General features: G+C 36.6%; 2 protein-coding genes across 5 annotated transcripts; both read right to left on the bottom strand.

The window, feature by feature from the left end:
* Positions 1–402: 402 nt before the first annotated feature.
* pfkfb2b (6-phosphofructo-2-kinase/fructose-2,6-biphosphatase 2b) lies at positions 403–14,003 on the bottom strand. Of its 4 annotated transcripts, XM_065241479.2 has the most exons (17): positions 13,843–14,001; positions 12,565–12,703; positions 11,444–11,569; positions 11,040–11,136; positions 9,785–9,851; positions 9,594–9,668; positions 9,451–9,507; positions 9,185–9,309; positions 8,851–9,058; positions 8,616–8,762; positions 8,426–8,530; positions 8,194–8,323; positions 8,043–8,105; positions 6,304–6,368; positions 5,176–5,370; positions 2,245–2,267; positions 403–1,865 (listed from the first exon to the last, which is right to left on the bottom strand). In XM_065241479.2, exons 2-17 carry the CDS (start codon positions 12,650–12,652, stop codon positions 1,796–1,798), a joined length of 1,641 nt encoding a protein of 546 aa, XP_065097551.1. In that variant the 5' UTR covers positions 12,653–12,703; positions 13,843–14,001; the 3' UTR covers positions 403–1,795. The 4 variants fall into 4 exon arrangements, with proteins under 4 accessions (XP_065097551.1, XP_065097552.1, XP_065097553.1 ...); XM_065241480.2 differs by lacking the exon at positions 2,245–2,267 and having other exon boundaries at positions 5,176–5,371; positions 6,302–6,368; positions 13,843–14,003; XM_065241481.2 differs by lacking the exon at positions 5,176–5,370.
* A 391-nt stretch (positions 14,004–14,394) lies between these two features.
* phtf1 (putative homeodomain transcription factor 1) lies at positions 14,395–26,169 on the bottom strand. The gene is made up of 17 exons (XM_065241478.2): positions 25,863–26,169; positions 25,401–25,503; positions 25,271–25,327; positions 25,110–25,179; positions 24,565–24,723; positions 24,196–24,376; positions 22,305–22,428; positions 22,039–22,224; positions 21,716–21,952; positions 20,388–20,516; positions 19,716–19,985; positions 19,440–19,571; positions 19,080–19,166; positions 15,662–15,817; positions 15,425–15,520; positions 15,216–15,341; positions 14,395–15,005 (listed from the first exon to the last, which is right to left on the bottom strand). The coding sequence occupies exons 2-17, from the start codon at positions 25,428–25,430 to the stop codon at positions 14,985–14,987; spliced, it is 2,061 nt and encodes a 686-aa protein (XP_065097550.1). The 5' UTR covers positions 25,431–25,503; positions 25,863–26,169; the 3' UTR covers positions 14,395–14,984.
* Between the last annotated feature and the right edge of the window lie 279 nt (positions 26,170–26,448).

The following is a 26,448-nucleotide window of genomic DNA, read 5'->3' as shown; positions in this document are numbered from 1 at the left end:
GTGTGTGATCCAGGTGCAACGATTCACTTCTGTCAGGTACACTATTATCATAAAGATAAAGAGGAAGTGCATTGGCCAGATGGATTCTAGTACCTTAGTACGGCATTTCAACTTTATAACGTTGTATATTAAATGACTTTGTGGTTAAGTTCTTTAGCAACAGCACTTGAAGTTAAATAAAGGTGTGTAATGAGCATTGTTTAAAAGCAACAAATAAATAAACACAAGTTTTTGTTATGTTTAAAATTCTGAAATGAATAACAATGTGATAAGCCACAACAAACCTTTCTATTGATGTTGAACAAGGCAGGTATAATGAAATGGTCACTTTACGCCATCTAGTGGCCATAATGTCGATATTACAACCATCATTACAGCATAGGAATAAAAACATAATAAAAGTCTGAGTTAAGAGAATATTTTATTAAATATATGTCATCAGAGCAACTAACATTATTAAAAAATAGAACAGGCAATTTATCATACACATTCTGTGGCACCATTGTAAAGAATGTGTCATTTATAACACATAAATGTATCATTTCCAGACACTACACAAAGGCAATGCATGCTTGGATATCTGTGTAACTAGACATTCGTTTCCATTCAAATAAAATATTTTAGTCATCTATGAAACACAATGTAATGGGATTCTGGACTGCTGGATTATTTTAGGTTAACATTCTTTTAGGAAAGATGAAATTTCCAGCATGTGATATGCTAAAACAAATTTTAACAGCATTTTGCTCATTTTTATAGTTATTATGCACCCACTTTTTGACCCCATATTATTTGTGATGGATTACATGATGGATTACTTAAATTTGTCACATCACAGGATCATTGAAAATCAATTCCGCAGGCAAAGATGTGATACAGTGTACAGGACCTATTTAAAATATAAATTAATCATTGAATGCATGGTGATAAAAGTGTTTATATATATCAGATTTCCCAAATGTAAAATAATTTATTTGTTTATCTATATTGAGTTATGTGAATGGACTCCAGCGACATTTGACTTATGTCAGAAAAGTGCAGCCTCTTAAAAAAAATACAGTAACGTGTTTCTCTAGTTAACTTAGTTTTAATAAACTTATATTATATGGCTGATTAAGAGTTTGAACTTGCAAGTATTTGTTTAAGTGCACTGGCCATCCATACAGGACTGCATGGTAAACAAAGACATTCAATAGATCCTAATATATAAAAATACACTCCTGTGTCACTGACCTGATCTGAAAAAATACATTTCATTTAAATGCTTGCAGCTTTGTCATGATGCTACACAGTACATTACTATAAAAATATTAAACCAACATTGTGAACTTTGTACAATATCCCATAAAGTACCATCTATGTTAAAGCTGACTTTAAGCAATTTACCTTTTTACCTCTCTGACTCTGTCCCATTTCCTTTTTTTAATCTTTCTGATGACTGTCTGCAAGATGTTGAAATAGTTATAAGATTGTGAAATCTATCATGTGAAACAATTCAGTCATCCACCCCTGCATTTGTACATTCAATGTGTGTCCAATACTAATAAATCACATTTATAGAGAGAATCTCTTGTCTTCCATAAGGCATTAAAACATAAGATTATATAATTTTTGGGTCACATTAATATATTAAATCCCCAAAGGTTATGATAAAACATTACAGAGTTCATCTTAGCTGTATTGATGTCATGCAGGGGGATGATGAGATGATGTCAGGTCATTGTTAAAACAAGGGTGTGGAGAGACATAACGTGAACATACGCAACATGCAGGATCTAAAAATATAAGATCTGTCTCACTCAGAAGCGGAAACGGTCATTAAATTCATCTGTGCCGCCAAAGTAGAGTCCTTCACACAAGATGTCCTTAAAAAACAAACAAAAAAGAAGTTAAAGTGGCTTTAACATCAACAGTCTGTCATACGTACTTAACTTCACAATTACATTTTTTATAGCAGTACAAATATATCCAATAACACCAGTCAGTACTCATTTGACATCAAAGCCATAAAGACACAAAACGACCATAAGGAATGTATGATAAGCTTGACTGAATCTTAGCAAAACACTAAAAAAAAAAGGAAGCAGAGTCTTAAACAACAACATCAAACTTACATCATACATATACCGAACTGAAAATTCAGTGTGCTTTAAGTGTGGATTACATAGTCACATAAACTGTGTAAATGTGTTTGCTGATGTGTGTATATGAGATGTCAAACAACATGACATTAAATATACTCACAGATGATTGGCTCCTGCATGAGACTGTGAGGATAAGATGGAGTGCAGGAGAAACAAGATGATCATAAAGAGAAAGTGACACAAATATGGAAGAGAAATGAAACACAAAACAATCTCCCATATTCATAATGCAGAATTATTTTATGGAAAACAACATAAAATAGAGAGCAAAGAAAATTATTTACTGCAGTACAACAATAAATAGACAACAAACACTGATATTGAACCACAACATCACACGATTAGTACATCAAATGACAAGTCAACTTTATTTCATTTGGTTTGGAGTTGTGTTAATTTGGGAAGGAAATAGATTTTTTTAATTTATAGACATTGTTAAAGGTAAAACAATACTGTCATTCTTAGCAAAAAAATATCATTCACTACATTGTCCTGTTTTTCGGTACAAATCTGAAACATTCTTAAAACAAGAAACATTTACTAAAGTCATATTTTTGTAATTTATTGTTTACTACATAAAAATCCCCCTAGATCAGTGTTTCCCAATCAGAGGGCCGGTTTTACAAGGGGGCCTGATGACTTAAAACTGTCCAATTCACGTTTTTACATTTGCTTTGGTGTATAAGGGTGTGTTAGTACATGTTAACGATATGCAAAAGTTACAAACCCCAAAGTAACCGTCCAAAGTAAATCTCTTTTCTTGGACTACAACAAACACACGGATTGTAGGCAACAGTTTACTTTCAGGGATTGGTGACATAAACAAGGCTAATATTATCATAAATCCTCCCGCTTCAGACTAACAGCCTGTAAGTTAACTCCTGTTAGCTTTGCATTGTGACCGAATCTTTCAAACATGGTAAGGAGCGTCACATTTCCGGATGACGTCAGAGGTATTCAGGCCAATCACAACGTAAAGATTAGCTGGCCAATCAGGGACCCAAAGCTTTTTAAATCCATGCGTTTCAGGAAGAGAGTGAAATCTGGGGCCCTATTTTTAGTTAATATTTATTCTGAAACGCAAGTGTGAAGCGCAACGCGCAAGTGAGTTTGTGGGCGGATCTTGGGCGCTGTTGCTATTTTCCCGGCGGGAGAAATAACTCTTGCGCCGGGCGCAAATCAATAAGGGGTTGGTCTGAAGTAGGTTCATTATTCATAGGTGTGGTTTGGGCGTTACGTCAAATAAACCAATCAGAACGCTATCCAACATTCCCTTTAAACGCAAGGGCGCAAGTTCCATGGCAGGTTGCTATTATTATGACGGATTTAACAGGCGTACGCCAGGAGCGGTTCACAGCCGAGGAGACCCACGTTTTTGTAAGAGCAGTCAAAGACAGAGAAGTTGTTTTGTATGGGGATGGGAGAAACCCGCCCAAATCAGCGTAGGTTAAAAAGGCGTTGAGAGGAAATAGCCACAGTCTCATCAGCTGGCATCCCCATCGTTGCGCCAATCGCTAAAATTATGTCAGGAGACGGGGGAATCCCAAGCTTGCCAGCATAAATCAGGCACGCCGTGTAACGGGAGGTGGATCTGCCTCAGGACCTGACGCCAGCAGAGGACATCGCTGTGTCCACCCTCACCGCTGAAAGGGTTTGGGGGCTTTGAAATCGGATCCAAGAAACGCAAGCAAGGTCCAACCCCAAAGTACTCTTACAAATCAAGTTCATATACATTAAGTTTTTTTATGAAAACATTTTAATTATTATTTACATAAAATAAACGTAATACAGCCAGACAACAAACTTATGAAAATATTTTAATTGTTATTTGCATGAGAATTTTTTAACACAGCCACACAATAAATAAAAACTATCACCACAATGCTCACCACTATGATTCCCCTTATCTCGTGTATTAATATTTTTTAGTGTAACAATTTATGATTTGCAAAAATAACTGTTGCATCTGTGTAGATTAGATGCAAAGTGTATGCGCATTGTGCACGCTATACATTATGGTCAAACATGCGCCCTTAAAATAGCATAATGAACAACGCGCAACGCGCCACTGACTTTAAACTTTTTTTTTCTGGTCAGTGGCGCAATTGTTTTTTGAAACTGCAAAATAGCATCAGGGATGGTTTGCGCCGGAACACGCCTCCTTTTTTGCGCTGAACCGCCCAGGGAGCGCAAGTTCATTCCTTAGTTTGCCGACGTGCGTTTGTGGAGGGAAAAACCCGCTGTGCGCCGGTGCAAAATACGAATGATACATGCGTCACTGACAAAGTCAATTGCGCTGGGTGCAAGACAGGGCCCCTGGAGCTAAAAAAATGTACAGTATGTGCAAAATAATGTGTTTTTAAACCATAACCCACGTGAACAAATTATATTATACCAAATACACAAAATATCATTGTTTTTTAGCAATGAAATAGGTGCACTTTAAATATTGTTGTGGGCAACTAGGGGGCCTTGAAGTGAGAAAGGTTGGGAACCACTGTCCTAGATAATGACATTTAATATCTTTAATATTGACTGAGTAAGGTCATGTCAGAGACTAATATCAAACTTTTATGCTCCAAATCTTATATTTAGACAACAAGACTTTAGGCAGGATTTCACAGACAGGTTGACATATGATCTTCAACATACAAAACCTGTGCAATTTAGTATATTTATCACGTTTTAAGAATGTTTCCATATTTTACTGAAGAACACGACAATTAAAAAATTAACCATTTCATAACCAAATATAAGGAGAACCGCACCAAAAAGACCTGCTGGCAACAACTGTATGACCTGTGTGGCGTGCATAGGTGTAATCTACAAGGCATCAAAAATAAAGCTTAAGCTCAACATGCGAAAAGAGGAACAGGATGAAACTGACTGCCTTAATAAACCCAACAAAATCATGCAGTTTTAGGGACAAATCAGAACACCAGGGTGAGGTGGGTTAGTGTCAGGAAATCACCGCTTAATCCACTCCATTTAGTTTGTCTTTAAACACACTGCTTTAGATTCTGACACTAACTTGGCTTTGCTGAAGCAGCAGCGCCCCTTCTGGCATGTCAGGGAAGTGCAGGGTGGTAGGGGAAGGGGCGAGGGGCAGCCAGGGCTGATTGCCGGCACTGTAGAGGCGAGGCCTTTTAACCTGGTCATGAGTGGAGAGGGGCGTGTAACTATTCCGCCTCAGCAGCAGAGGGGTGGATTCTTGCCTGACTCTCTCCTGGTTTGAGATGGGAGAAACTAGGAATGTTAAAAAGAGAAAAGGCCTAGAGAGAAACCTCATCTTAAATACTTTTGTTCACATTTGCCTACATTGCAAGTGTTCTCAAAACCAATCAGCAATTATCTATAAAAGCATAAAAATATCTGCATGTTTATGTTACAAAACAACGCAAGCACGAAAACACTGAGGAAATAGGAAGTTTTACTCAATGCAGGATTCTTGCAACACCACAGCACTACAAGTCTTCGACACGGTGACAACACAAACCCGCACACTTACAGCACAACCACAGCTACCAAACATTAACACACATATTGTGTAACACACATAACATCAACGCACAACTGTAAAACTGAGCATATCACTATTGTACATTAGGACTTATGTGAAACCTCATTGTGATGAGAAAAATCAGACCAAGTTTTGTTTAATCAAACTTTATAATCAGGGGGTCGATTCAAATACACAGCAAAACAGACGACAGCTTAACTAAAGGATTCAAAGACACAGCAAAATGCAGCAGGCAGCACAGACGCCAAACATGCAGTGATGCCGTGATGAGACCAAAATCAAACAGCTGAACAGCAAAAACCCTTATGAAAATTAACCATGGTTTTATTATAGTAAAAGTCTGTGTGGTTTTTGCTGTATTGATTACCGTTTTTAATCATGCTACTGTAATAAAACAATGGTTTATTTGTGGTAACCATGCTTTGACTACAGTAACCATGTTTTTGTCTTATTTGTGGTAAACCATTGTAAATTTTTGTAAGAGAAACAAAGCATGCTTGCTTTGAAACACTACTGAAAAAATCGTCCAATTAATGAAGGAAAAATGTGACCACCAATTACATGACATAAATATTTAACATCATCCATTAAAAATTCATACTGTTCGAAAAAATTGTACAGAGACTTTTATCGACTCACCAGTGGTCGGTCTTGATGCGTGTTGACTGCCTCCACATTCATATTAAACATCTCCACTTTGCAACCTAAAGCAGACAACCAAAATTATTTGTAAGCAGAATTTACATTTATGCCTTTGCAGATGCATTTAATCAAAGCAACTTACAAGGTACACATTTTTATTAGCATAAAAAATATGCTAAAAAGTATATATTCTATATTTTAAAAAATAACAAAATGAAAACGTGTCATGCCCAAAATGCTAAAAAAAATAAAGTCACGAGTCTCAACTAGTTTTGATCCAAATTTCAAATTAAAAATCACAAAATAATTGTTTTTTTAGTGGTGTTACCAACAAAGGCCACTAGGTGTCATTGGTTTGCTAAATATATATTCACAAATTAATAAATGACTGTTTTAAAAAACTACATTATTAGAGTTTTCCAATGATATATATGTCAAGATTTTTTTTGTTTTAGAATAGGCTATTATTGGTTGAAAAGTTACATAAACAATTTTGTGGGCCTGTGACAGTTAACTCTTTCCCCGCCAGCATTTTTTAAAAAAAAGTTGCCAGCCAGCACCAGCATTTTTCATGATTTTCACAAAAGTTTAATGCCTTCCAGAAAATGTTCTTCTTTAAAGCGTAACTAAACACCTGGTCAGAGCCTGATTCCACCCACTGGCAATATTTGAAAAATGCAAGAAAAGTGGGCAGATCCCAACGGAGATAGAAGGGACGAACTAAGCTCGTACCAAGTGTGTGGTGAGATCGTAACAAAGGCGTGGTGAGCTTGAACCTGCTTAAGTCACGAGTCGTTTTTTGGACCCAACATACAATGGGAAAATTCAACTGCAGTAGCCACCGTTCAACCTGAAGAGGGCAGCACTCAGACGTTTTTACACCATATATTGCAGTATTGAAACACTTTATATCCAAATGTCAAAAAAATTACTAAAATCAATGAACAGCACTAATGAAGCATCATTCTTACAGATCATTAACTAAAAAAAGTTGGTTTAGGGTTTAGTTACTCTTTAAATATATAAACAAACAATATATCAGATGAAAGAACAGACCATCTGCTTTCAAACAAAAAAAACGTTTCATCCTACCTTCATTAGTTCTCTTGTAATCACCTCTCAAACATGGGTAGGTTTCTTCAAAAACACCCAATTTTGAGCAAAAAGCTGAGATAATTCAATTTTTGCGAAGGACTTTTGATAGAGATCAGATGCAGAGCGATCTTTAAAACATACACGGAGTTCTTTCTCTTTCACGAGAGGCGATACTTCCGGGTTGTATAAGTTGCGGAAGTACACCACCTGGTGGATAATAGCGGTATTGCGGATAGACAAAAAATCTCGTCATTGGCGGGGAAGCGTTTTCTCTTAATTGACAAGATATCTCGTCAATGGCGGTGAAAGAGTTAAGGGGTTAAGAAATATATTCTTCAATTCTAAGCAAATTTAAGATTTTAAAAGATGAACTCTTTTGTATAAAGACTTTCGTTAATTTTCACAGATCATGCTTTTTCATAAAAAAATCAGGTTTTGCACAAACGTGTTTCAGTTTCAGTGCACGTTATTAAACCAAAAAGTGGAACTGTTAGTATCTTAGTTCAACTTTTCACTAAATGTTATGCTGGTAATACACTGTAAATTGAAATGAATCATTTTCACCTTTTTAGACTTATGAAGTCCAATTATTTGTGTATGTTTGCTGCAAAACTAGCCTTATTAAAAAACAACTAACATACCGTAGGCAACAGGAGTGAGCTTCATGACACTATGAAGGGGACATTTTATGTAAGGAAGATCATCTATAAGGCAGACAGAAAAGATTACACAATCTTAACCACCAGCTACAGTTCAACAACGAATGTGTGTGCATTTTGGTGTGCATGTCACCTCCACTCTTGTCCAAAAAATAGGCCAGCAGACAGCGCATTACAGCCTGATGGCAGATGACAAGTACATCGCCCTGTCTCTCAAGCTCCATAATGACAGGCTCCAGCCTCTGAACCAGGTCCTGATACGACTGCAGGGAGAGAAAGGGAACATAAAGTGATGAGAAGAAGCCTAGCTAACAACATACAGGGATATAAATACAACAGTACAAGTACAGGAACGGTACCGGTACCTCTCCTCCTGGATATCTGTAGTGATACTTGTCCTGGTCCCTAAGTGCGTACTCTTCAGGGTATGAGTTCTTGATCATTTCATAGGTCATCTCCTCACACACACCCTAAGTTTCAGAACAGTCTGAATATGTAATACAGTCTATACAAACATATGTAATGAATAAAACAGCAAGATCTGGCCGTACTAACAGCATCTATCTCATTTAGGATTTTCCACTGTTCATAGGGAACTCTCAGCTCTTCGGCTGTCTGGATGGTTCTTCTCAACTGGCTGGTCCAAACCTTTAAATCAGACAGCTTGTGCTCCTCAATGAATTCACGCAAGGCACTTGCATACTAAAATAAATATAAAAAGGAAGCATAAATCTGTCTGTATTAAATATATACAAGCATGCACTAAATGTAAGATTGAATGAATCCACACCTGTCTCCCTCTGGGAGAGAGTTCAGAGTCCCCCCCAATACGGCCCTGGACGTTGTGCTCGCTCTCTCCATGTCGGCACAGGTAGATGGAGTGCGAGTGTACGTGGATGTTCATGAGGTAGTAGACAATCTTACTTTGAATGTAGTCCTGAATCCGGTTTACCAAGTACCGGCGGCCCACATTCATCACCTTAATGAAAGAGAGATCTCTGGGAAAAGAGTGACACTTATGGTCACTTATTGGTTTAATAAAATTAATCTATGCCAAGTGATGACTGTGATATCATATCATACGTGTATATATTAAAGACATTGTAACTAGAGCACAAGCTTACTTGTCATATTCATCAGGATCTAGAGGTTGGTAAGTGACCTTATAACATTCGATGCGTTTCAGGAAATCATCCATGACTCTCTCTCTGTGTGCCTCTGGATAATCTGGACTCGAAACTTTCACTTCCTGAAGGTATATTGAAAGTATAGAGTAGAAAAATATACAGCAAAAGCGCTACGCTGTTTCTCTGGTGCTTTTTTCTATTACCTGAAAAGACTTCATTATTCCATCACTTTAATACAATGCAAACCAGACATCACAACATACCATGATGTTAGCAGCAATAACCTCTGGGTCATCACAAACTGATTCCACAAAAAACACCTGCCAACATAAACAAATTTTTTTTTACAAATGATGACTACACATGTTTTCCAGGTACTGTACCACAAATGTACCGCAAACAATACCTTGTATGCATTCTCCTCCACAAAGTTCAATATGAGATCTCTCCTCTCCCGAGTTGTGTTTGTGGCATCGAAAACCTCAAAAGGATAAACAGATTGCCAAATTTATGATTTATTTATCATTTTCAATTTAATTTCACATCATTTTACTATACAACTAAATTGAGCGAACAGTAAAAAAGGTGAAAACTTACAGCTATTTGCCCGCCTTCCTCATTCAGGTAGATTTTTACATCTTGCAGGGCCACTAAGGCACAGTGTCTGTTGAGACAGATATAACATTTGTAAATCAATTATTTCTATTATATAATTTAAAAAAAAATGGAAATTGAAACAAAAGCTTCCTGCTCTCAGGAAGTACTGTGCAGGACCACTCTAATATAATCTTAGGAAATGGCTTGATATCACATTACTCTAACCTAAGCTTTTTCTATGGTTAATGGGCATTTTTTTTCTCCCAGAGTAAAACAACTCATATAGTCATAGCGGACATTACATCTAATGCTTCAAAACGTGTTTGTAATGGACCTCACATGTGTCGTTTTAAACAAACAAAGGTAAACACATCCACGTAAAGAATTTCAGCCAACTCCAGAATCCAGAATTAGGTCATCATTATCTTTTCTTATGATGTCTGGGCTGTTTTACCATATTAAGAAAATGAAGGGTAACCACAGCTCTCAAGCAAGGTTTTCTAGATCAGGTTCTGAATAAAGTTTATTAGAGTTTTTTTATACATACAGCAAACATATACAATACTGTGCAAAAGTCTAAGAGCACCATGCCAGAATTAGATTGGTTGTTTTTGTAATGTTATAGTGATCATATATAATTATTTCTCAGTCTCTTTAATAGAATACATCCAGAAAATACAGGAAATGTGTATATAGTATTAAAAACTGTATAAAAATGTAAACTGATGTGTCAAGCTTTTATGGTAAACTCCCCTTGAGCAACAGCAGGGAACTGCAGGATCTCTTAAACCTAAATCAAATTAAATCCTAATTTCTCATTTTATTTCTTCTTTTTACTTCATTCTGCTAAAAAATGCTCAAGATGTTTTTGGTGCCAAGAGAGTTCACACTAAACATAGATGATGCCTAAAGAAGACATTTAGACATTTAATTTGTTATTTTTTGTACATATTTTCTGTTTGTATCTTAATAAAATATATTTTAAAATAAATACGGATGGAAATTAAAACTTCTTAAACAACAAGTCTGATGGTGGTGGCCGAAGACTTTTGCACAGTACTGTACATAATTCATAAGATGAAATATTTGAATGGTCCCTTTAACTTTTCTTCCATAAACTAAATACATTTGTTTCTCTTTTAGAAGAGGCAAAGGTAAATAAATAAGGGTGAGAAATGATGACAGGTTTTTATTTTTGAGTGAACTACCATTCAAATCACATGGCTTAATCTAACTAAATACAAAACATTCCTACTTTCGTATCTTCATGGCCTCTTCGTTGTCATGTCTAAAAAAGTCATAAGACTTGTATGCTTTGACGGCTTCCCTCCGGTACACACCGAGGTTAAACACTGCACAATAAACAAAAACAAAATATTGTGGTGACACACATAATCAAATTCTCAATGAAAACTATTTCAGAACAACTGCTCAACTGTGCAAGTGAATGAAACAGTTCAATTCACAAAGGTACTTCTTACTTCAGTTATTGTGATAAAAATACTTGTTGATATTTTTTGGGTCAAGGATCGCATGCACGTTTGAATAATGCAAGCTCAAATGTTGTCTTTTTATAGACCATGATGTCACACTGATCAGCTGAGGGCTACATAAAGCTTTATAAACTTAGAGACAGTGATCTAAATCCTGCCCACTTACCCTTGGTGGGAACTCCTATCCAGTTGAGGTAGCGTGTGAGTTTTTTAGACATGTACGTTTTGCCTCTCGCAGGCAGGCCAATCATGACGATCATGGTAGGGGAGTTGGTCATATAAGAGGCCCATGCTGATGACAGACGGACAACAACAGACAGAGAGAAAGGTTTCAACACCAAAATATAAGCAAGAGATACAATGAGATGAAGGGAGATATAGTAATAACTACAAGTTTATACCAGCTTCTCTTGAACACATTTAATGTTTTTTTTTTTCTAAGAACCGTCAGAGTTTAGTCATTCCAAAACCACAACACATACCCTAAGCAAATGCCCTCAAAGTCCTTTAACCTCCTAAGACCGAGCTTTGATTTGTCTTTTTTCAGATTTCTTCTAGCTATTTGGGGTTTAAGAAGAACCCATAAATATAACCAAATGTTTTTCTTTAAACATGAAGCAGTGTAACGGTCCACATTTGTGTACAATAGATTCCAGTTGCACAGAATTCATTATTATGGTGCAAAAAATGTGAAAAAAAAAAGTTCAGGTCTTTGAAGGTTAAGTAAAGTCATCCCACTTTGTGGCCATATTTGCAACGCCTCCAGGCTGCTATTTCAGTCATACGAGAATATATACCACCTACTAGAATCTGGGAATGCTAACATTTAAAATTACTCACATTTAAAAAAGGTCACACTTAGCAACATATTTCCCACCAACAATTAAACCTTACATTAACTGTACCTTAATGTTGCTTCTAAATTGCACTGGTTTGTATGCAGTACTTTTATTGGAAGGCTTTTTTTCTCTAGAGCGACGTTATTCTATACTCCAGCATCTTGTGCAACATCACCCTGACTTGCAATCTGAAACTACCATAACATCTAAATAAAGGGAAGTTAAATATAGTATGACAATAAACTTATGTTTACCACCCCAGAGAGCCTTATTATTGGGAGAAACAGGTAACTTCAAGGATCTGGTTCAGAAATTACACCTCAAAGTATGCCCAAACAGCTATGTTTCCTTAGCTTGTTTGTCGTCCATATTATGGGTCTTGTAATCTTGTTATTCCTCACATGTCCACGAGAACTTAGGGGTGGAAAATAGGCTTATGTGTACTAACAGCATTTCTTCTCTTTTCCTTTTGGTTCTGATTTCCTCAATTCAGCAGAACCGGCTGGACCAGAATCCTGCTGCGACAACGCAGACATACTGGATATTCACTCACTTGATCCTCCTATTATTGTTCAAACATAGTGCACCTACAGAAATAGAGACAGAAAGGGAAACTGCGAAATAAAAAAAACATCTATATTGCTTTATTACACGATAATGACGACAGATCCCAATAAACGATGCGCTCATTGACTGCACGGTTTATTCATCGTCATTATCAAACCGAGCCACAGCACAACAAATATGATACTACGTCATTAAAAAGAAGACGCTCCTTTAAATATTATGTATAGTTTATTGTGGCGAAGGAATTCTTGGAATTTACGTAGAATGAAGAGTAGGAATATGGTACGTCAACGTCATGTATTCTGTAATACCATGTCATAATAGTAATGTACGTCTTTTTGTTGAATTGATGTTGCTAAATAATAAAAATATATGTCATGATATGATCTAGTACCGTGGGTTCCCGGGCGAGTCTTTGAGTTGACCGCCAAGCACATTCTACTAGCGTCAATTTTAATATTTATTTTACTAATTTTTTTTATATTAGCTTGGCTTCGTTTATGTATGTTAACATTTTAAGCATGATAAAACCAAGGAAAATAAAATAAAATCAACAAGTAAAACACAAATGTTTTGAGTAGACTATATCAAAAAGTAGCCCTTCATATTGTTTTATCCATATGTGGTAGCCCTTGCTCACAATAAGTTGGAGACCTCTGATCTACTTAGATCATACGTCATTATACGTCATAATAAAGAATAGAAAACTGCAAGGTACGTGAATGTCATTATAAAAATGTTCCCATTTTTTGTTATTACAATGCACCGTGTATGATAACTAGATCATCGTGTTCCATAAAGAATAGAATATCAGGTATGGCATCGACACAATAGAAAAGACGAATATGACATAATAATTGTATACATCAAGTTATAAAAGTGCAGATGATCCTCAGAATATTCTAAGGTCATACTAGAGAAGACTATCCTTAAAATATGGCACATTAAAGACATCAAATGCGTCACATATAGCCTAAAGCAAAAGTATGTACAGGGCTTGTCAACAATCTCACCGCTTGCTATATTGCATACATTCACTTGGAGGACATTTTATAAACATAGAATGACACTGGACAAGTGAATGATTTAAAATACATTTAAATATTACGACTTTTAACAGCTATTATGAAACAACTGAACAGAAAGCGTGACATCTTACAGTTGTCCGTCAGCTTCAGAGATCGGTAAGCTTGTGTTATAACACCGGCATCTTCATTGTCTTTGCGCAGTGCTGTGGCTCACCGGGCTTTGCACTTCTTGACCTTCCACGACAACCAGCAACCAACGCGCGAGGGAAGGTGTGTCACTGCGTCACACTATACTTACCGTAATACCTGTAATACAAGTGAACTTTTCTTGAACACCGTCTCCAAACATTACAGTAGGGTACAACACAAATAAACCACAACATAGGTCGTTTCTCAAACGGAAGGTTGCATCCTCCAGAGGTCGCATTAGGCTGCATACGTCACAAAATAAACCAGGCTTGATGACGCATGCACCATGCATATGCGACATCCGAAGGCTGCAGCCTTCAAGTGTGAGAAACGGCCGTAATGGCAGTACAAAATTATATGAATGTGGTATTCATGATTGTGCTGAATATCACACTAGGGTCCAAAACACTTATTAATAAACTATTTACATTTTAATTACAAAATATTAATAAAAACTTGAAGGTGAAAAATGTATGATCTTAAGGAGATTTCTGAGTTAAAGAAAAGTTTATTTGAATACAATGCCATTAGAAATTATGTGCCCACATGGAGCTTCAATGTGCAATATTTTCAGTACCTTAAAAAACTTTAATTTCCTATTCAGCAGTCAATGAATATGTTTCATACATAGCATATCTACAAACTACTATTAAATGGAATTATTCACCAGGCACATAGTGGTTCTGTTTTAAAGGTATTACTTCCACATCAGATAATATATTATTAGAAAATACATTTCTAGAAACAAAGCACAGTGATTGAAATACATAACATCACACTTATAAGTAGTTACAGCACTTGGCAAGTGCATAGAGAAAGTCGCATTCAAAACAATGCATTACATTTTCAAGTCTAGTTGTGCTTTACAGTTATTCAGATATGAGGGAATAACCTAAGAGTTCAAGTTGAATTGAACACAGGTTTTTCGGGCTGGCCATTGGCACAGAAAGTGGAGGCAAAGCCATGCGCAGGTTTGGTCAGTAGATTTGCACAGTTTTTAAAGATACTGGCCATGAGAGGTTGTTCATAAGCACAGTTAAGAGTCTCTCGGGTCCCAGTGTTAAGACAGTGTAGTGGCATCACTTTAGGTTTTGATCTTCCAGAGCTGTTAAAAAACATTTGACAAACACTGTTAACCTTGTAAATTATAAACGGGTTGCGGATGTTGCATCGCTTAAAAGTATTCATAACAAAAGTCAACTAATAAAAAACACTGATGACGTAAAATCAGTAATTCTAGACTATTCTAATGGGGCAGAAAAACCGAAACAGGACACAGGTGCAGTACTACACCATACTGTTCATTGTGTCTCACCCGGATGTTGAACCCCAGTAAATCGCTGACCACAGCTGAAATGGCTGAAAGAATGACCACTCTTGTTATATTGTAGATGAGCGGGTTTACCGTCAGGCCTAGCAGACGAAATGGAGCATCTAATTCCTACAAGAAGCAAATGAGGATGTTTATGAAAAACAGATTTTATTTAAAATAAAATAAAAATTTACTTCGAAATAATTTCTTACTTTCAACAACTTTGTGGCCAGCCTCAACACATTGTTCACTATGTTCAGCTCATCCTTTTTGTTGGGTTTTTTCTCCATCTTAAGATATAAGTTTATCTGATGTAGAAAACATAGGGTTAAGCGTCATATGCAAAGCTCAGCTACAAAGCAATACAGACATTTGTGCTTGTGTAAATGGATCACTTGTTTCTGAACAATACTTCCTCTTTGTTACCAGCGGATGAGATGCTATCTCACCTGTTCAGTTAGGAGCACAGAAGCGTTGCTGTACTTTCGGTTGGTCTCTGCCCCTAGGGTAGCCAGTCTTAGCAGGAAAACCATGAGGGAAGCACACCAGACCATTAGCTCCCAGTTGGTTTCGGAGTCAAGAAAAGTGTGATGACTGTGTAGAAGCTGCAATACAGCACCTGTTATCTTCAGTTTGCTTCACAGTACATACATTTAAATAGACACATTCCCTAGCTAATAAAGATTTACTAAGCACAGTAATTTAATAATCAACACTAAAATTTGAAATTTAATTGTCTCTAATATCGATGTTTTGGTAATATACATGGTGCTGTCAAATAAATTAGTAACCAACTTCATTTAATCAAACTACTACTACAATCTACTAACCCCTGATTAAAGCAAACTACTAAATGCAAATTACTACCACAAAACTGCTAACCCTTATAATTTCAAATGAAAGCAAAGTACTACTAAAACAACTACTACAATTTACTAACCCCTCTGATTAATGTGAACAACTACCACAAACTACTAACGTCTCCAATGAAATGCAACTACTGCTACAAAGAACTTACCACTTCTGATTAAACAAGACTATTGATAGAAACTGCTAACCAAACTAAATTAACAACCTCTCAAACAAGTACTACAAACTACTAAACCCTCTGGTCTAATAAAATCAAACTAGTATTACAAACTAACCCTCTGATAAAATTAAACTAATATCAAAAACCACTAACCCCTCTGATCAAACCAAACTATTGCTACAAACTGCTAACCTTTTTGATTAAATCAAACTACTAGTACTACTACTACTAGTACTACTACTACTACTACTACTACTACTACTACTACTACTACTACTACTACTACTAGTACTACTACTAGTACTACTACTACTACTACTACTACTACTACTACTACTACTACTACTAGTACTACTACTAGTACTACTAGTACTACTACTAGTACTACTACTAGTACTACTACTAGTACTACTACTAGTACTACTTTATAGGAGACAATAGTATTGCTTTATTACACAATAATGACGACAATTTAAGAGATCCCAAAACACAATGAGCATTGACTGCATGCTTATTCTAACAGCATCGTCATAATTGCTGCTGCTGCTTTATAACCTATCTGATTAAATCAAACTGCCACTACAAACAACTAACTCCCAAGGCTCTTCAACCTTTTTGGAAGCAAGGGCTACCACAATGGATAAAAAATCTGGACAGCTAATTCTTTGTTATAGTCTACTCAAAACTTTTTTGTTTTACTTGTGGATTTTATTTTATTTTACTTTACTTGTTGGTGATCACTGAATTAAATCAACCTACAGCTACAAACTACTTATGCATCTGATTAAACCAGACTATTGAAACAAACTGCTAAACAAACTATGAGCAAACTAAATGTGTAACCGCTCTGCCTGAATCAATTACTACTATAGACTACTAACCCCTTTAATCAAAAACTACTACTAACCATTAACCTCTCTGATTAAAGTATCTACTACTACTACAGACTGCTAACCCTTTCTGATTTAATCAAACTACTGCTACAACATCTGATTAAAACTAACTATTACCAAACTAAATGCATAACCTCTGACTGAAACTGCTACTACAAATGACTAACCCCTCTAATAAAATAAAACTACTAACCACTCTAATAAAACCAAACTACTACTACAAATCACTAACCCCTCTGATTAAACCAAACCATTACTACAAACTATTAACCTATCTGATTAAATCAAACTACCATTACAAATAACTAACCCCTTTGATTAACTCAAACTACTGCTTAAACTACAAACCCATCCTAACTATTACCAAACTAAATGCATAACCTGACTGAATCAAACCAAACTGCTACTACAAATGACTAAGCCCTCTAATAAAATCAAACTTCTAACCACTCTAATAAAATCTAACTAGTACTACAAACCACTAACCCCTCTAATAAAATCATACTACTACTACTACAAACTACTAACCACTCCAATAAAATCAAACTACTACCACAAACCACTAACCCCTCATATTAAACCAAACTATTACTACAAACTACTAACCTATCTGATTAAATTAAACTACCATTACAAACAACTAACCCCATTTGATTAAAACAAACTACTGCTACAAACCCATCTGATTAAACCTAACTATTACCAAACTAAATGCATAACCTCTCTGACTGAATCAAACCAAACTGCTACTAAAAATGACTAGCCCTCTAATAAAATCAAACTACTAAACACTCTACAAATGACTAAGCCCTCTAATAAAATCAAACTTCTAACCACTCTAATAAAATCTAACTAGTACTACAAACCACTAACCCCTCTAATAAAATCATACTACTACTACTACAAACTACTAACCACTCCAATAAAATCAAACTACTACCACAAACCACTAACCCCTCATATTAAACCAAACTATTACTACAAACTACTAACCTATCTGATTAAATTAAACTACCATTACAAACAACTAACCCCATTTGATTAAAACAAACTACTGCTACAAACCCATCTGATTAAACCTAACTATTACCAAACTAAATGCATAACCTCTCTGACTGAATCAAACCAAACTGCTACTAAAAATGACTAGCCCTCTAATAAAATCAAACTACTAAACACTCTACAAATGACTAAGCCCTCTAATAAAATCAAACTTCTAACCACTCTAATAAAATCTAACTAGTACTACAAACCACTAACCTCTCTAATAAAATCATACTACTACTACTACAAACTACTAACCACTCCAATAAAATCAAACTACTACCACAAACCACTAACCCCTCATATTAAACCAAACTATTACTACAAACTACTAACCTATCTGATTAAATTAAACTACCATTACAAACAACTAACCCCATTTGATTAAAACAAACTACTGCTACAAACCCATCTGATTAAACCTAACTATTACCAAACTAAATGCATAACCTCTCTGACTGAATCAAACCAAACGGCTACTAAAAATGACTAGCCCTCTAATAAAATCAAACTACTAAACACTCTAATAAAATTAAACTACTACTAAAAATGACTATCCCCTTTAATAAAAGTAAACTACTATTACAAACTACTAAGACTCTTATAAAATCAAACTATTACTACAAACCTAATAAAATCAAACTACTACTACAAACTACTAACCACTCCAATAAGATCAAACTACTACAAACCACTAACCCCTCTGATTAAACTAAACTATTACTACAAACTACTAACCTATCTGATTAAATCAACTACTACTACAAACTTGTAAGACATTTCTGAATAAATCTGCTGACAAAAGAGGGCCTTGTATGTATGCAAGATTTGAATTTTTTAGAAATAAAAAAAAAATCGTCCAAAGAAAGTATCAGTCTGTATTACTGAAAAATTGCTGACCTGGGCACAGATGATGAAGGCAATGGACAACGCCAGCAGAAAAATTGATGATACAATGACATCAACTGACCGCTGAGGCCCTCGTCTCTGTTACACAAAACAAAGAAATTATTTCAATGTTATCTATACTACAAATTATGCACACTAGATTTCATTCAACAGCACTACACAATCCTAATAGACAGAAAAAAAATCACCATTCATTCGTGCTGACATAAGCAGCGTGGGTAAACAAGCGAGTCAATCATTTTCTTTTCACCGCACCAATGTTTACTCTAAAAGAGCAGTGTTACAGGCGAAACCACATCTATACTGTTGTGGGCAATAGCCATTGGCCTTGTTAGGAAGTCGCATACATACCTTCAGGAATGATCGCAGTGAAAGCCACATCTTAATGTTTTGTACTTTCTTCAGTCGAAAGTGAGGAATCTCAGATTTTTTGGCTTTACGTGCCGACGTGAGATGGCTGAAGAGTTTCGCAAACAGAAGGCGCTGTGGAAGACATCACACTTTTGAGTAAATGGCACAGAGCTCTCTAGCGTAAAACAAAAAACAAACATACTGGTCTGCAATCACCTAATGCAATTGTTATAGTTAAATATAAAGAGACTTAAAAACATCTAAAACAATTGTTACCTGTTTATATGTCCTCTCAGCCACACACAACATAAAAAAGAAGAGTCCAGCGAGGACCGCTCTCTCCACTGTGGTGATGATGAAGAACGCATATGATACGACACTACGTGACCCAATGGCCAATGCCAAAAGCTGCTCAAGAGTAACAGAACTGCGACTGACAACATCAAGTTTCTGTGCCAGCCTAAAGCAGTAGGGCAGCAGAACCAGGCAAGCCGTGACCAGGGTGCCGAAGAGAAGATATCCCATTCCCTGTTCGACTACCTTCACCTGGAAACACAAATATTGTCACTTTATTGTATACTTAAAACCTACAAATTATTCTTTTGCATGCAGGTTCTCTTGTTGTAAATGATTTTTATTTAATATTTCCTACTTTGTCCTTTACTGTAATGCAAATTAAATTTTACCTAGATACGTATGATAATAATAAAAAAAATTAATAAGACGATAACAACTGAGCTTTCAGTTTAAAGTGTCATTTAGATATGCATCACAGGCAAAAACCAATGCAAACATTTAATTTTTAACAAGATTTACATAGAGTATAACAAGTTTACATTTGGGTTTACATATCATTTGCATTTATAGAGATTGACAACAGTTCTGTTCTCTTTCAAAGGCATTTAAACCACTAAGTTAACAATGCAGAGGGGTAAAAAAGGACTTTACTCTGCTGAGAATGATACCACTGATCTCCAGCACGGACATGTCTGCTTTCTTGCATTCTCCCTGCTCCCAAAAAATGGCACTGACTCGGTCTTTAGAGGGATGACATGCTTGCAGCCAAGAAAACTGGTGCTGGAGGGATAGAGAAATCATGTAATTCAAATTATGCCTGTAATGGTTTGCCACCTTTCATTAGCTAAGCCTTTTTCACTAGCTATAGCTGTTAGCAAAAAACTATGCTTGAAATGTTGTTTTTAAAGGACAGCAACCCATGAAAAACTGCTGTGTGAAAAGCCTGGCAGGGGTATCTAATGGCGCTTTTCAATTGCATAGTACCCCAAGGTTTGGTTTGGGTCAGATCAACTCACCTCACTTTGGCTTGGTTAGCTTTTCCATCGAGTTTAGTAACACTTCGGAGTGGAAGGGATTATGGGCGTGTCGTTATATTTGCCCTGCCTACTGCTGTGACATCATACAAGTGAGAGCGTCGTTGTACATCCCCATACATTCATTTAACGTTATTTCTCAGTCTGCCACAAATTTAAAATTGGCCACCACAAATAGATGTTTGCATATTGCGTTTATCTCTAACTCTGTCTTACATGACAGTTTCTTTACAAACACCTGTAGCGTCAGTCGACGGCGCTCCGCTGAGCTTCATTTAAGTTGCATTTAAGCATTATGCGGACGTGCGCATCGCGAATGTGCCGCCACAAACTGCAAGTCTGGAAAAAAATTGGTATGGTGTCCCTGATGCTCAACCTGCGGATGTTTTTCATCCCTAAAAGGGAGTTTGGGAACTTATAGCAGAGCACAGATGACAACAGGTTTACTCGAGCATGAAGGTAAAGCTAATCTTTTACATTATAGCGATGACGCTGGTAGTGACAATTCTCTCAGACCAATCAGCGATCTATAGTGTTTTCACATCACGTTTTGGTACCCCAACCGAGCTGGTACTAAAAAAGTATCGAGTACTACGTACTGCTCCCAGTGGAAAGCTTACAAAAGTAAGCTGACCCAAACCAAACCGTGGGGTACTATGCAATGGAAAAGCACCACATCACTCCTAGAAAGCTAATTTCCTGCAGAGTTCAGTTTCAACCCAAAACAAACACGCTTAAACCAGCTAATCAAGTTGTTCAGGGTTACTTGAATATTACAGGCAGGCGTGTTGAAGCATGGTTGGAACTCAAAAATATACAGGAAGGTAACTTTCTAGGAACAGGGTTGGACATCTCTACCTTCCACTGTAATAAAAAGCCCAAGATGTTCATGGCGAACAGAATAATTAATGCAATTTATTGGCATACAGAGAAACTACAACCAACCTGAGGTAAGGCTTCATCCTCATCATCACTAGTTAGAGTTATGCTGGGCATAGGAAAGGAATGGCTATGACTGTGAGGCTCCTCCCCACTGTCACTGCTTCCTGTGGAGGCGGAGTCAGGATCCTGCAGAAGCTCTTCCCATAACATGTCATCAGTATCTGAGGCCGGATGTGAACCCTCTGATGGCCGCAGATGCTCGACTTCACGTGCCAATCCTGGGGTGCCATTAAAGTTTCCCTGAATGGGATTACACGATGACCATGTTATTGAAAGCTAATAACCGTTGTTTTCAATACGTTGTATTGATATTGCAATCGGCTCACCTGAGGTTGGGCCTGCGGTGGCAGGTGGTTCGTGGGGACATTGTGGAGTCTACTCCTTAACGCTGGTGCGTATTTGGGAGGTGCCGATGAGAAAAGCCTGTCTCGGTGAAGATCTGCTTCATCTGCCCCCTCTTCCTCACTGGAGAGATCATCAGAAGCCCCATATCGAGGACTCCTTGGTGAGATCTGCCAAGATCATAGAATCTCTGTCAGTGCAAACATGACTATTCATGATGTTCATGTAACGCATTTTTACAGTGTTTTACCAGTCTCTTCTCTGTTCTGTAGAGCCGATGGTTGTCTTCAAGTAGCCAAGGCTTGAGATCTACCACCCCCCTTCCTTTGCTTCCCTCATCCTCTGATCTCTTCGATTTTCTGCTTTTCCTCTGTCTACAAAAACATCACAGATACACTTACAAAAGTCAAATTCACAATAATGCACGATTATTGTCTATTTAAAGCAGATGTATACATTTATAATACAATAAGCAGTATGGTTTAAGACCCCATTGCTGGAGGCACTCTTTTCCAATTCAAAGACTTGAATCCACTTTTCACCTCATTAGTAGCGAGTGACTCAAAAATATTGATAATAATGTGGTTACATGTGGGAGACTTTTAAAAGGTGCACAGTTGGTGATGCTGGCTTAGGAGACTGTCCTAACTATATTGTAAATAAGCATAGGTGGAGTTTTTTTTTGGGGGGGGCAGAGGGGGCACTGCCCCCCAGACCAGAGCCAATTATGATTTGGTCTGAGCTATTAATGAAATAAAAATATGAAAATTAATATTTAATTTGTCTAATCTTAAAGAGACACTCCCTAATTTAAAACTTGACTCTTCTGTAGTTACATCGGGTACTAAGACCGACGGAAAATTAAAAGATGCGATTTTCTAGGCAGATATGCTAGGAACTATATTCTCAAACTGGCGTAATAATCAAGGACTTTGCTGCTGTAACATGGCTGCAGCCGGCATAGTGATATTACGCACTGCCTGAAAATAGTCCTATTGAAAGTAACCAAGGGGCCTATTTTTGGGCAGTTCGTAATATCACTACGCCTGCTGCAGCCATGTTACATCAGCAAAGTCACTGATTTTTACGCCAGTTTGAGAGTATAGTTCCTAGCATATCTGCCATAAAAAATTGCATGTTAACTAATTGAATGTTGCAATTTTTTTAAGCATATCTGCTTAAAAAATTTCAACTTTTAATTTTCCATCAGTCTTAGTACACGATGTAACTATAGAAAAGGCAAGTTTTAAATAGGAAACATATTGAAACTCTTTGGTTATTTTAAGCGCGATGCTAATGGTCTAATCAGATTTAATGAATTGTGCTAAGCTATGCTTAAAGTGGTGCCACCAGACCCAGAGATCAGCTGAAGGGATTCCAAAACGGTAAGAGTCAAATGTTTAACTCTATGGGAGCTGGAAAATGGGAATATTTTCAAAAAAAGTGGAATGTCCCTTTAATATTTGAATGGGTAGACTGAGTAACTTAAGACTAACATAGTTTTAATTAATTTAAACCATATTTAAAAATCATAAGGCGCAATCTCTCACTAATATCAAAGTATTGCAGTAACCTTGTTTGCAGGGGAAACGCCTCCACCTATGAAATACAGTCAATTCTGAAGTGCATTGTAAAGTACAATGAGTACTGTATAGTCATCGAAAGGCACAACATATCCCAGTTTTAGGGTGTTTTATTGCTTTAACAAAAACTAAATAATAAAAATTGTAATGCGTAATTTTTCTAATGAAACGTACAATTTTTTTTTTTTCCCTCTATGATGCTGTCATGCTATGTGACAAAAAATAGGGAACCACTGCAGTTCTGCATATTGATATGGTGAGCGGATACTTTGTGACATAGCTATTAAACACTTTACTGACCAATCAGCATTCAGTATTAAAAACTACGTTTTAAAACGGGTAATATAGTAGGTCATAAATTATAATACAGTTTATACAATAGGTCAATATTGCTTAAAGCAGTCAGTACAGCCCGTTTGACACAAGTTTGGACTATTATTATACTAAACATGCCTACTAGAACAAAGAATGCATTGATAATTTTTTTGAAGGGAGAAAACACTTAGTTTATTATGCTTCTGTCCCACACAACTGCAACACAGAAAAAAATAGTTCAACCTTTTCCGGCGAACAGGACTGGCTGTACGGCTGGAGATGGGACTGTTATCTGGACTTCTGGAGGTTTCTGTGGACACTATTTGGCAGTGCACTGTACCCAACAATAGCATGAGGCATAATGGTCCCACCACCTCACTGGCACAGGCTGCTGGTACCTCAAAATACAATACAGCTCCTGCCACTGGAATAAATATCAGAATTTTACCTTTAGATCATTTGTCATGTAAAAGTCGTGTCAAAATGACAATGCGTTCTTTTAAATGTGGTATTTATCTTTCAACAAAATCTTAAATATTTAAGAATGCTTGGTAAAAAACCTGTGACTACGTGACCTGCAGTGTGCAATTTAATGGCAGTAGGCAGACATACCTTGAAGAAAGTACAGAACCAAGATGCAGGTGGAGATACATTTAGATGTAACTTGGATCCACCACTGAAAGAAAAAAGGAAAGAAGAGGACCCTGACCAGGCCTTTACGGGTCAGAGCGGTCCAAGGACTCTCCGGTTTGGCCTTGCTAAACGTGGAACCTGCAAAAATGTGAAGACATAATATGCATTGTTTACATCTGTTAATCAGAGAATGGTCTATAGCAATGGTTCTCAACTGGTGGAATATGATGCATAAATTTGTAAAAAAAATAATGACACTAAATAAATAAAAATAATAAAATGTTAACACGCTATGCAAAATAAAGCCCATTGATGTGTCAGATTTTCTGGTTCAGTCCATGATGTCATTTTAATAGGTTTGCATACTGCCAGACATTTGCAGTTCTTTGTGATGCTAAGAAAATGCTAATTGTTTTTGTTCACTTTTCTGTGAACAGTTTTGCTACTGTTTGTAGATATCTTTGTAAACAAAAAACAGCACATTAAAACTCACAATACAGGTTTTGCCCTCAATGGTATCTCACCTCTTACTAGGTCAACATCAATAAGGTCTGGTTTGATATGGCCGGTCTTTTTAGGTTTGTTTCCAAAACCCTGCTCATACAAAAATAACTTCAAAAACCTGATTGCAAAAATGTTTTCACAAAATCCCAAAACTATGTTGTTAACACTAGTGCCACATTACCTTGAGTTCAGTTTGTTCCAGTGATTTTTCCCAAATCTGCTGATCATAAGCGCCAATCTTTTGACACAAAGCACATCATTAGAAAAATGTAATCTTTCTGTATTCCCACTTTGAGTTTTTACTAGCTCACCTTTTTCTGGTACCATGCTATTCCTGCCATGTTTGATATGCATTAGGTCACGTCATCTCATACAGTAGATTACAGTACAGTCTCAATCACAGGATATTTCAATCTTCAGTGAAGTGAAACAAAGAGTTTTGTTGTTTGAACACACGCACGCACAGGAAGTGAAACTTGTACAGTATAAATGAAAGAGACTGTCCTAAATCCTAGTAAGCTTTCTACCTTGACAACATTTTTGGGCGTTATACGTAGATATTGTGTGATGATCAACACTGATGTCCAGATAGGCAACAAAATGGGATTCGAAACAAACCATTAAGTTACGGTTCTCATGACATTTCACAATGCAATAAGTGCGTACAGTAAAATGACCATGACAGTGACATGTCGGTAAACATTTTGAGAACAAACGTAACGGTTAAAGTTATCCAAACTTACACACAAATTTATTTTCAGTATTAAACTTACATGTACAGTAAAGATAACTGTGGCTCCTCAACTGCGCGTGTCGTGTCTTGTCAACATTTTTAGATGTTTATGCAGCAGTTGCAACAAACCTCCTCCTACAGCAAAACTTTCGTAAACATCTGATCTAAATGTAAACAATTGTTTTCTAAAGATCTGAACGAACTACAATGGCTGACAATCGCACAGATATTACTTTTTTAAACATGATCGCCGACGGAAAGATCCTGTTTAGGTAAAGAGAAGTAAGTGATGAAGCTCTCACTCCCACCCGCGCCTGCTGGCAGAAACGACACACATGTGCATCCAGCGACGATTATCGCAGTCAAAATGTAAATGGCGGAAGCACTTTTCTCTACAAAATAAAAGAAATAATAATAATAAAAATAATAATAAAATGAAATAAAATAATGAAAAATTAAAATGAATAAAATGGTCTGCCAGTGGCTAAACTGATCTTTTTTTTTTGATTTGCTAAAGACGAGGGGAGATGACTGTGTAACTATTTTTACACAATAACGTTAGCTCAATGTAATAGTTGATACGCTTTATTTATTTGCTTGTTATTTATTTTCATGGTTATCAATAC

The sequence above is a fragment of the Paramisgurnus dabryanus genome, chromosome 14 (assembly GCF_030506205.2).
Source record: "Paramisgurnus dabryanus chromosome 14, PD_genome_1.1, whole genome shotgun sequence".
Classification (NCBI taxonomy): Eukaryota; Metazoa; Chordata; class Actinopteri; order Cypriniformes; family Cobitidae; genus Paramisgurnus; species Paramisgurnus dabryanus.
The sequence above is the reverse complement of the archived record's forward strand: the minus strand, read 5'-3'. Positions and strand labels throughout refer to the sequence as shown.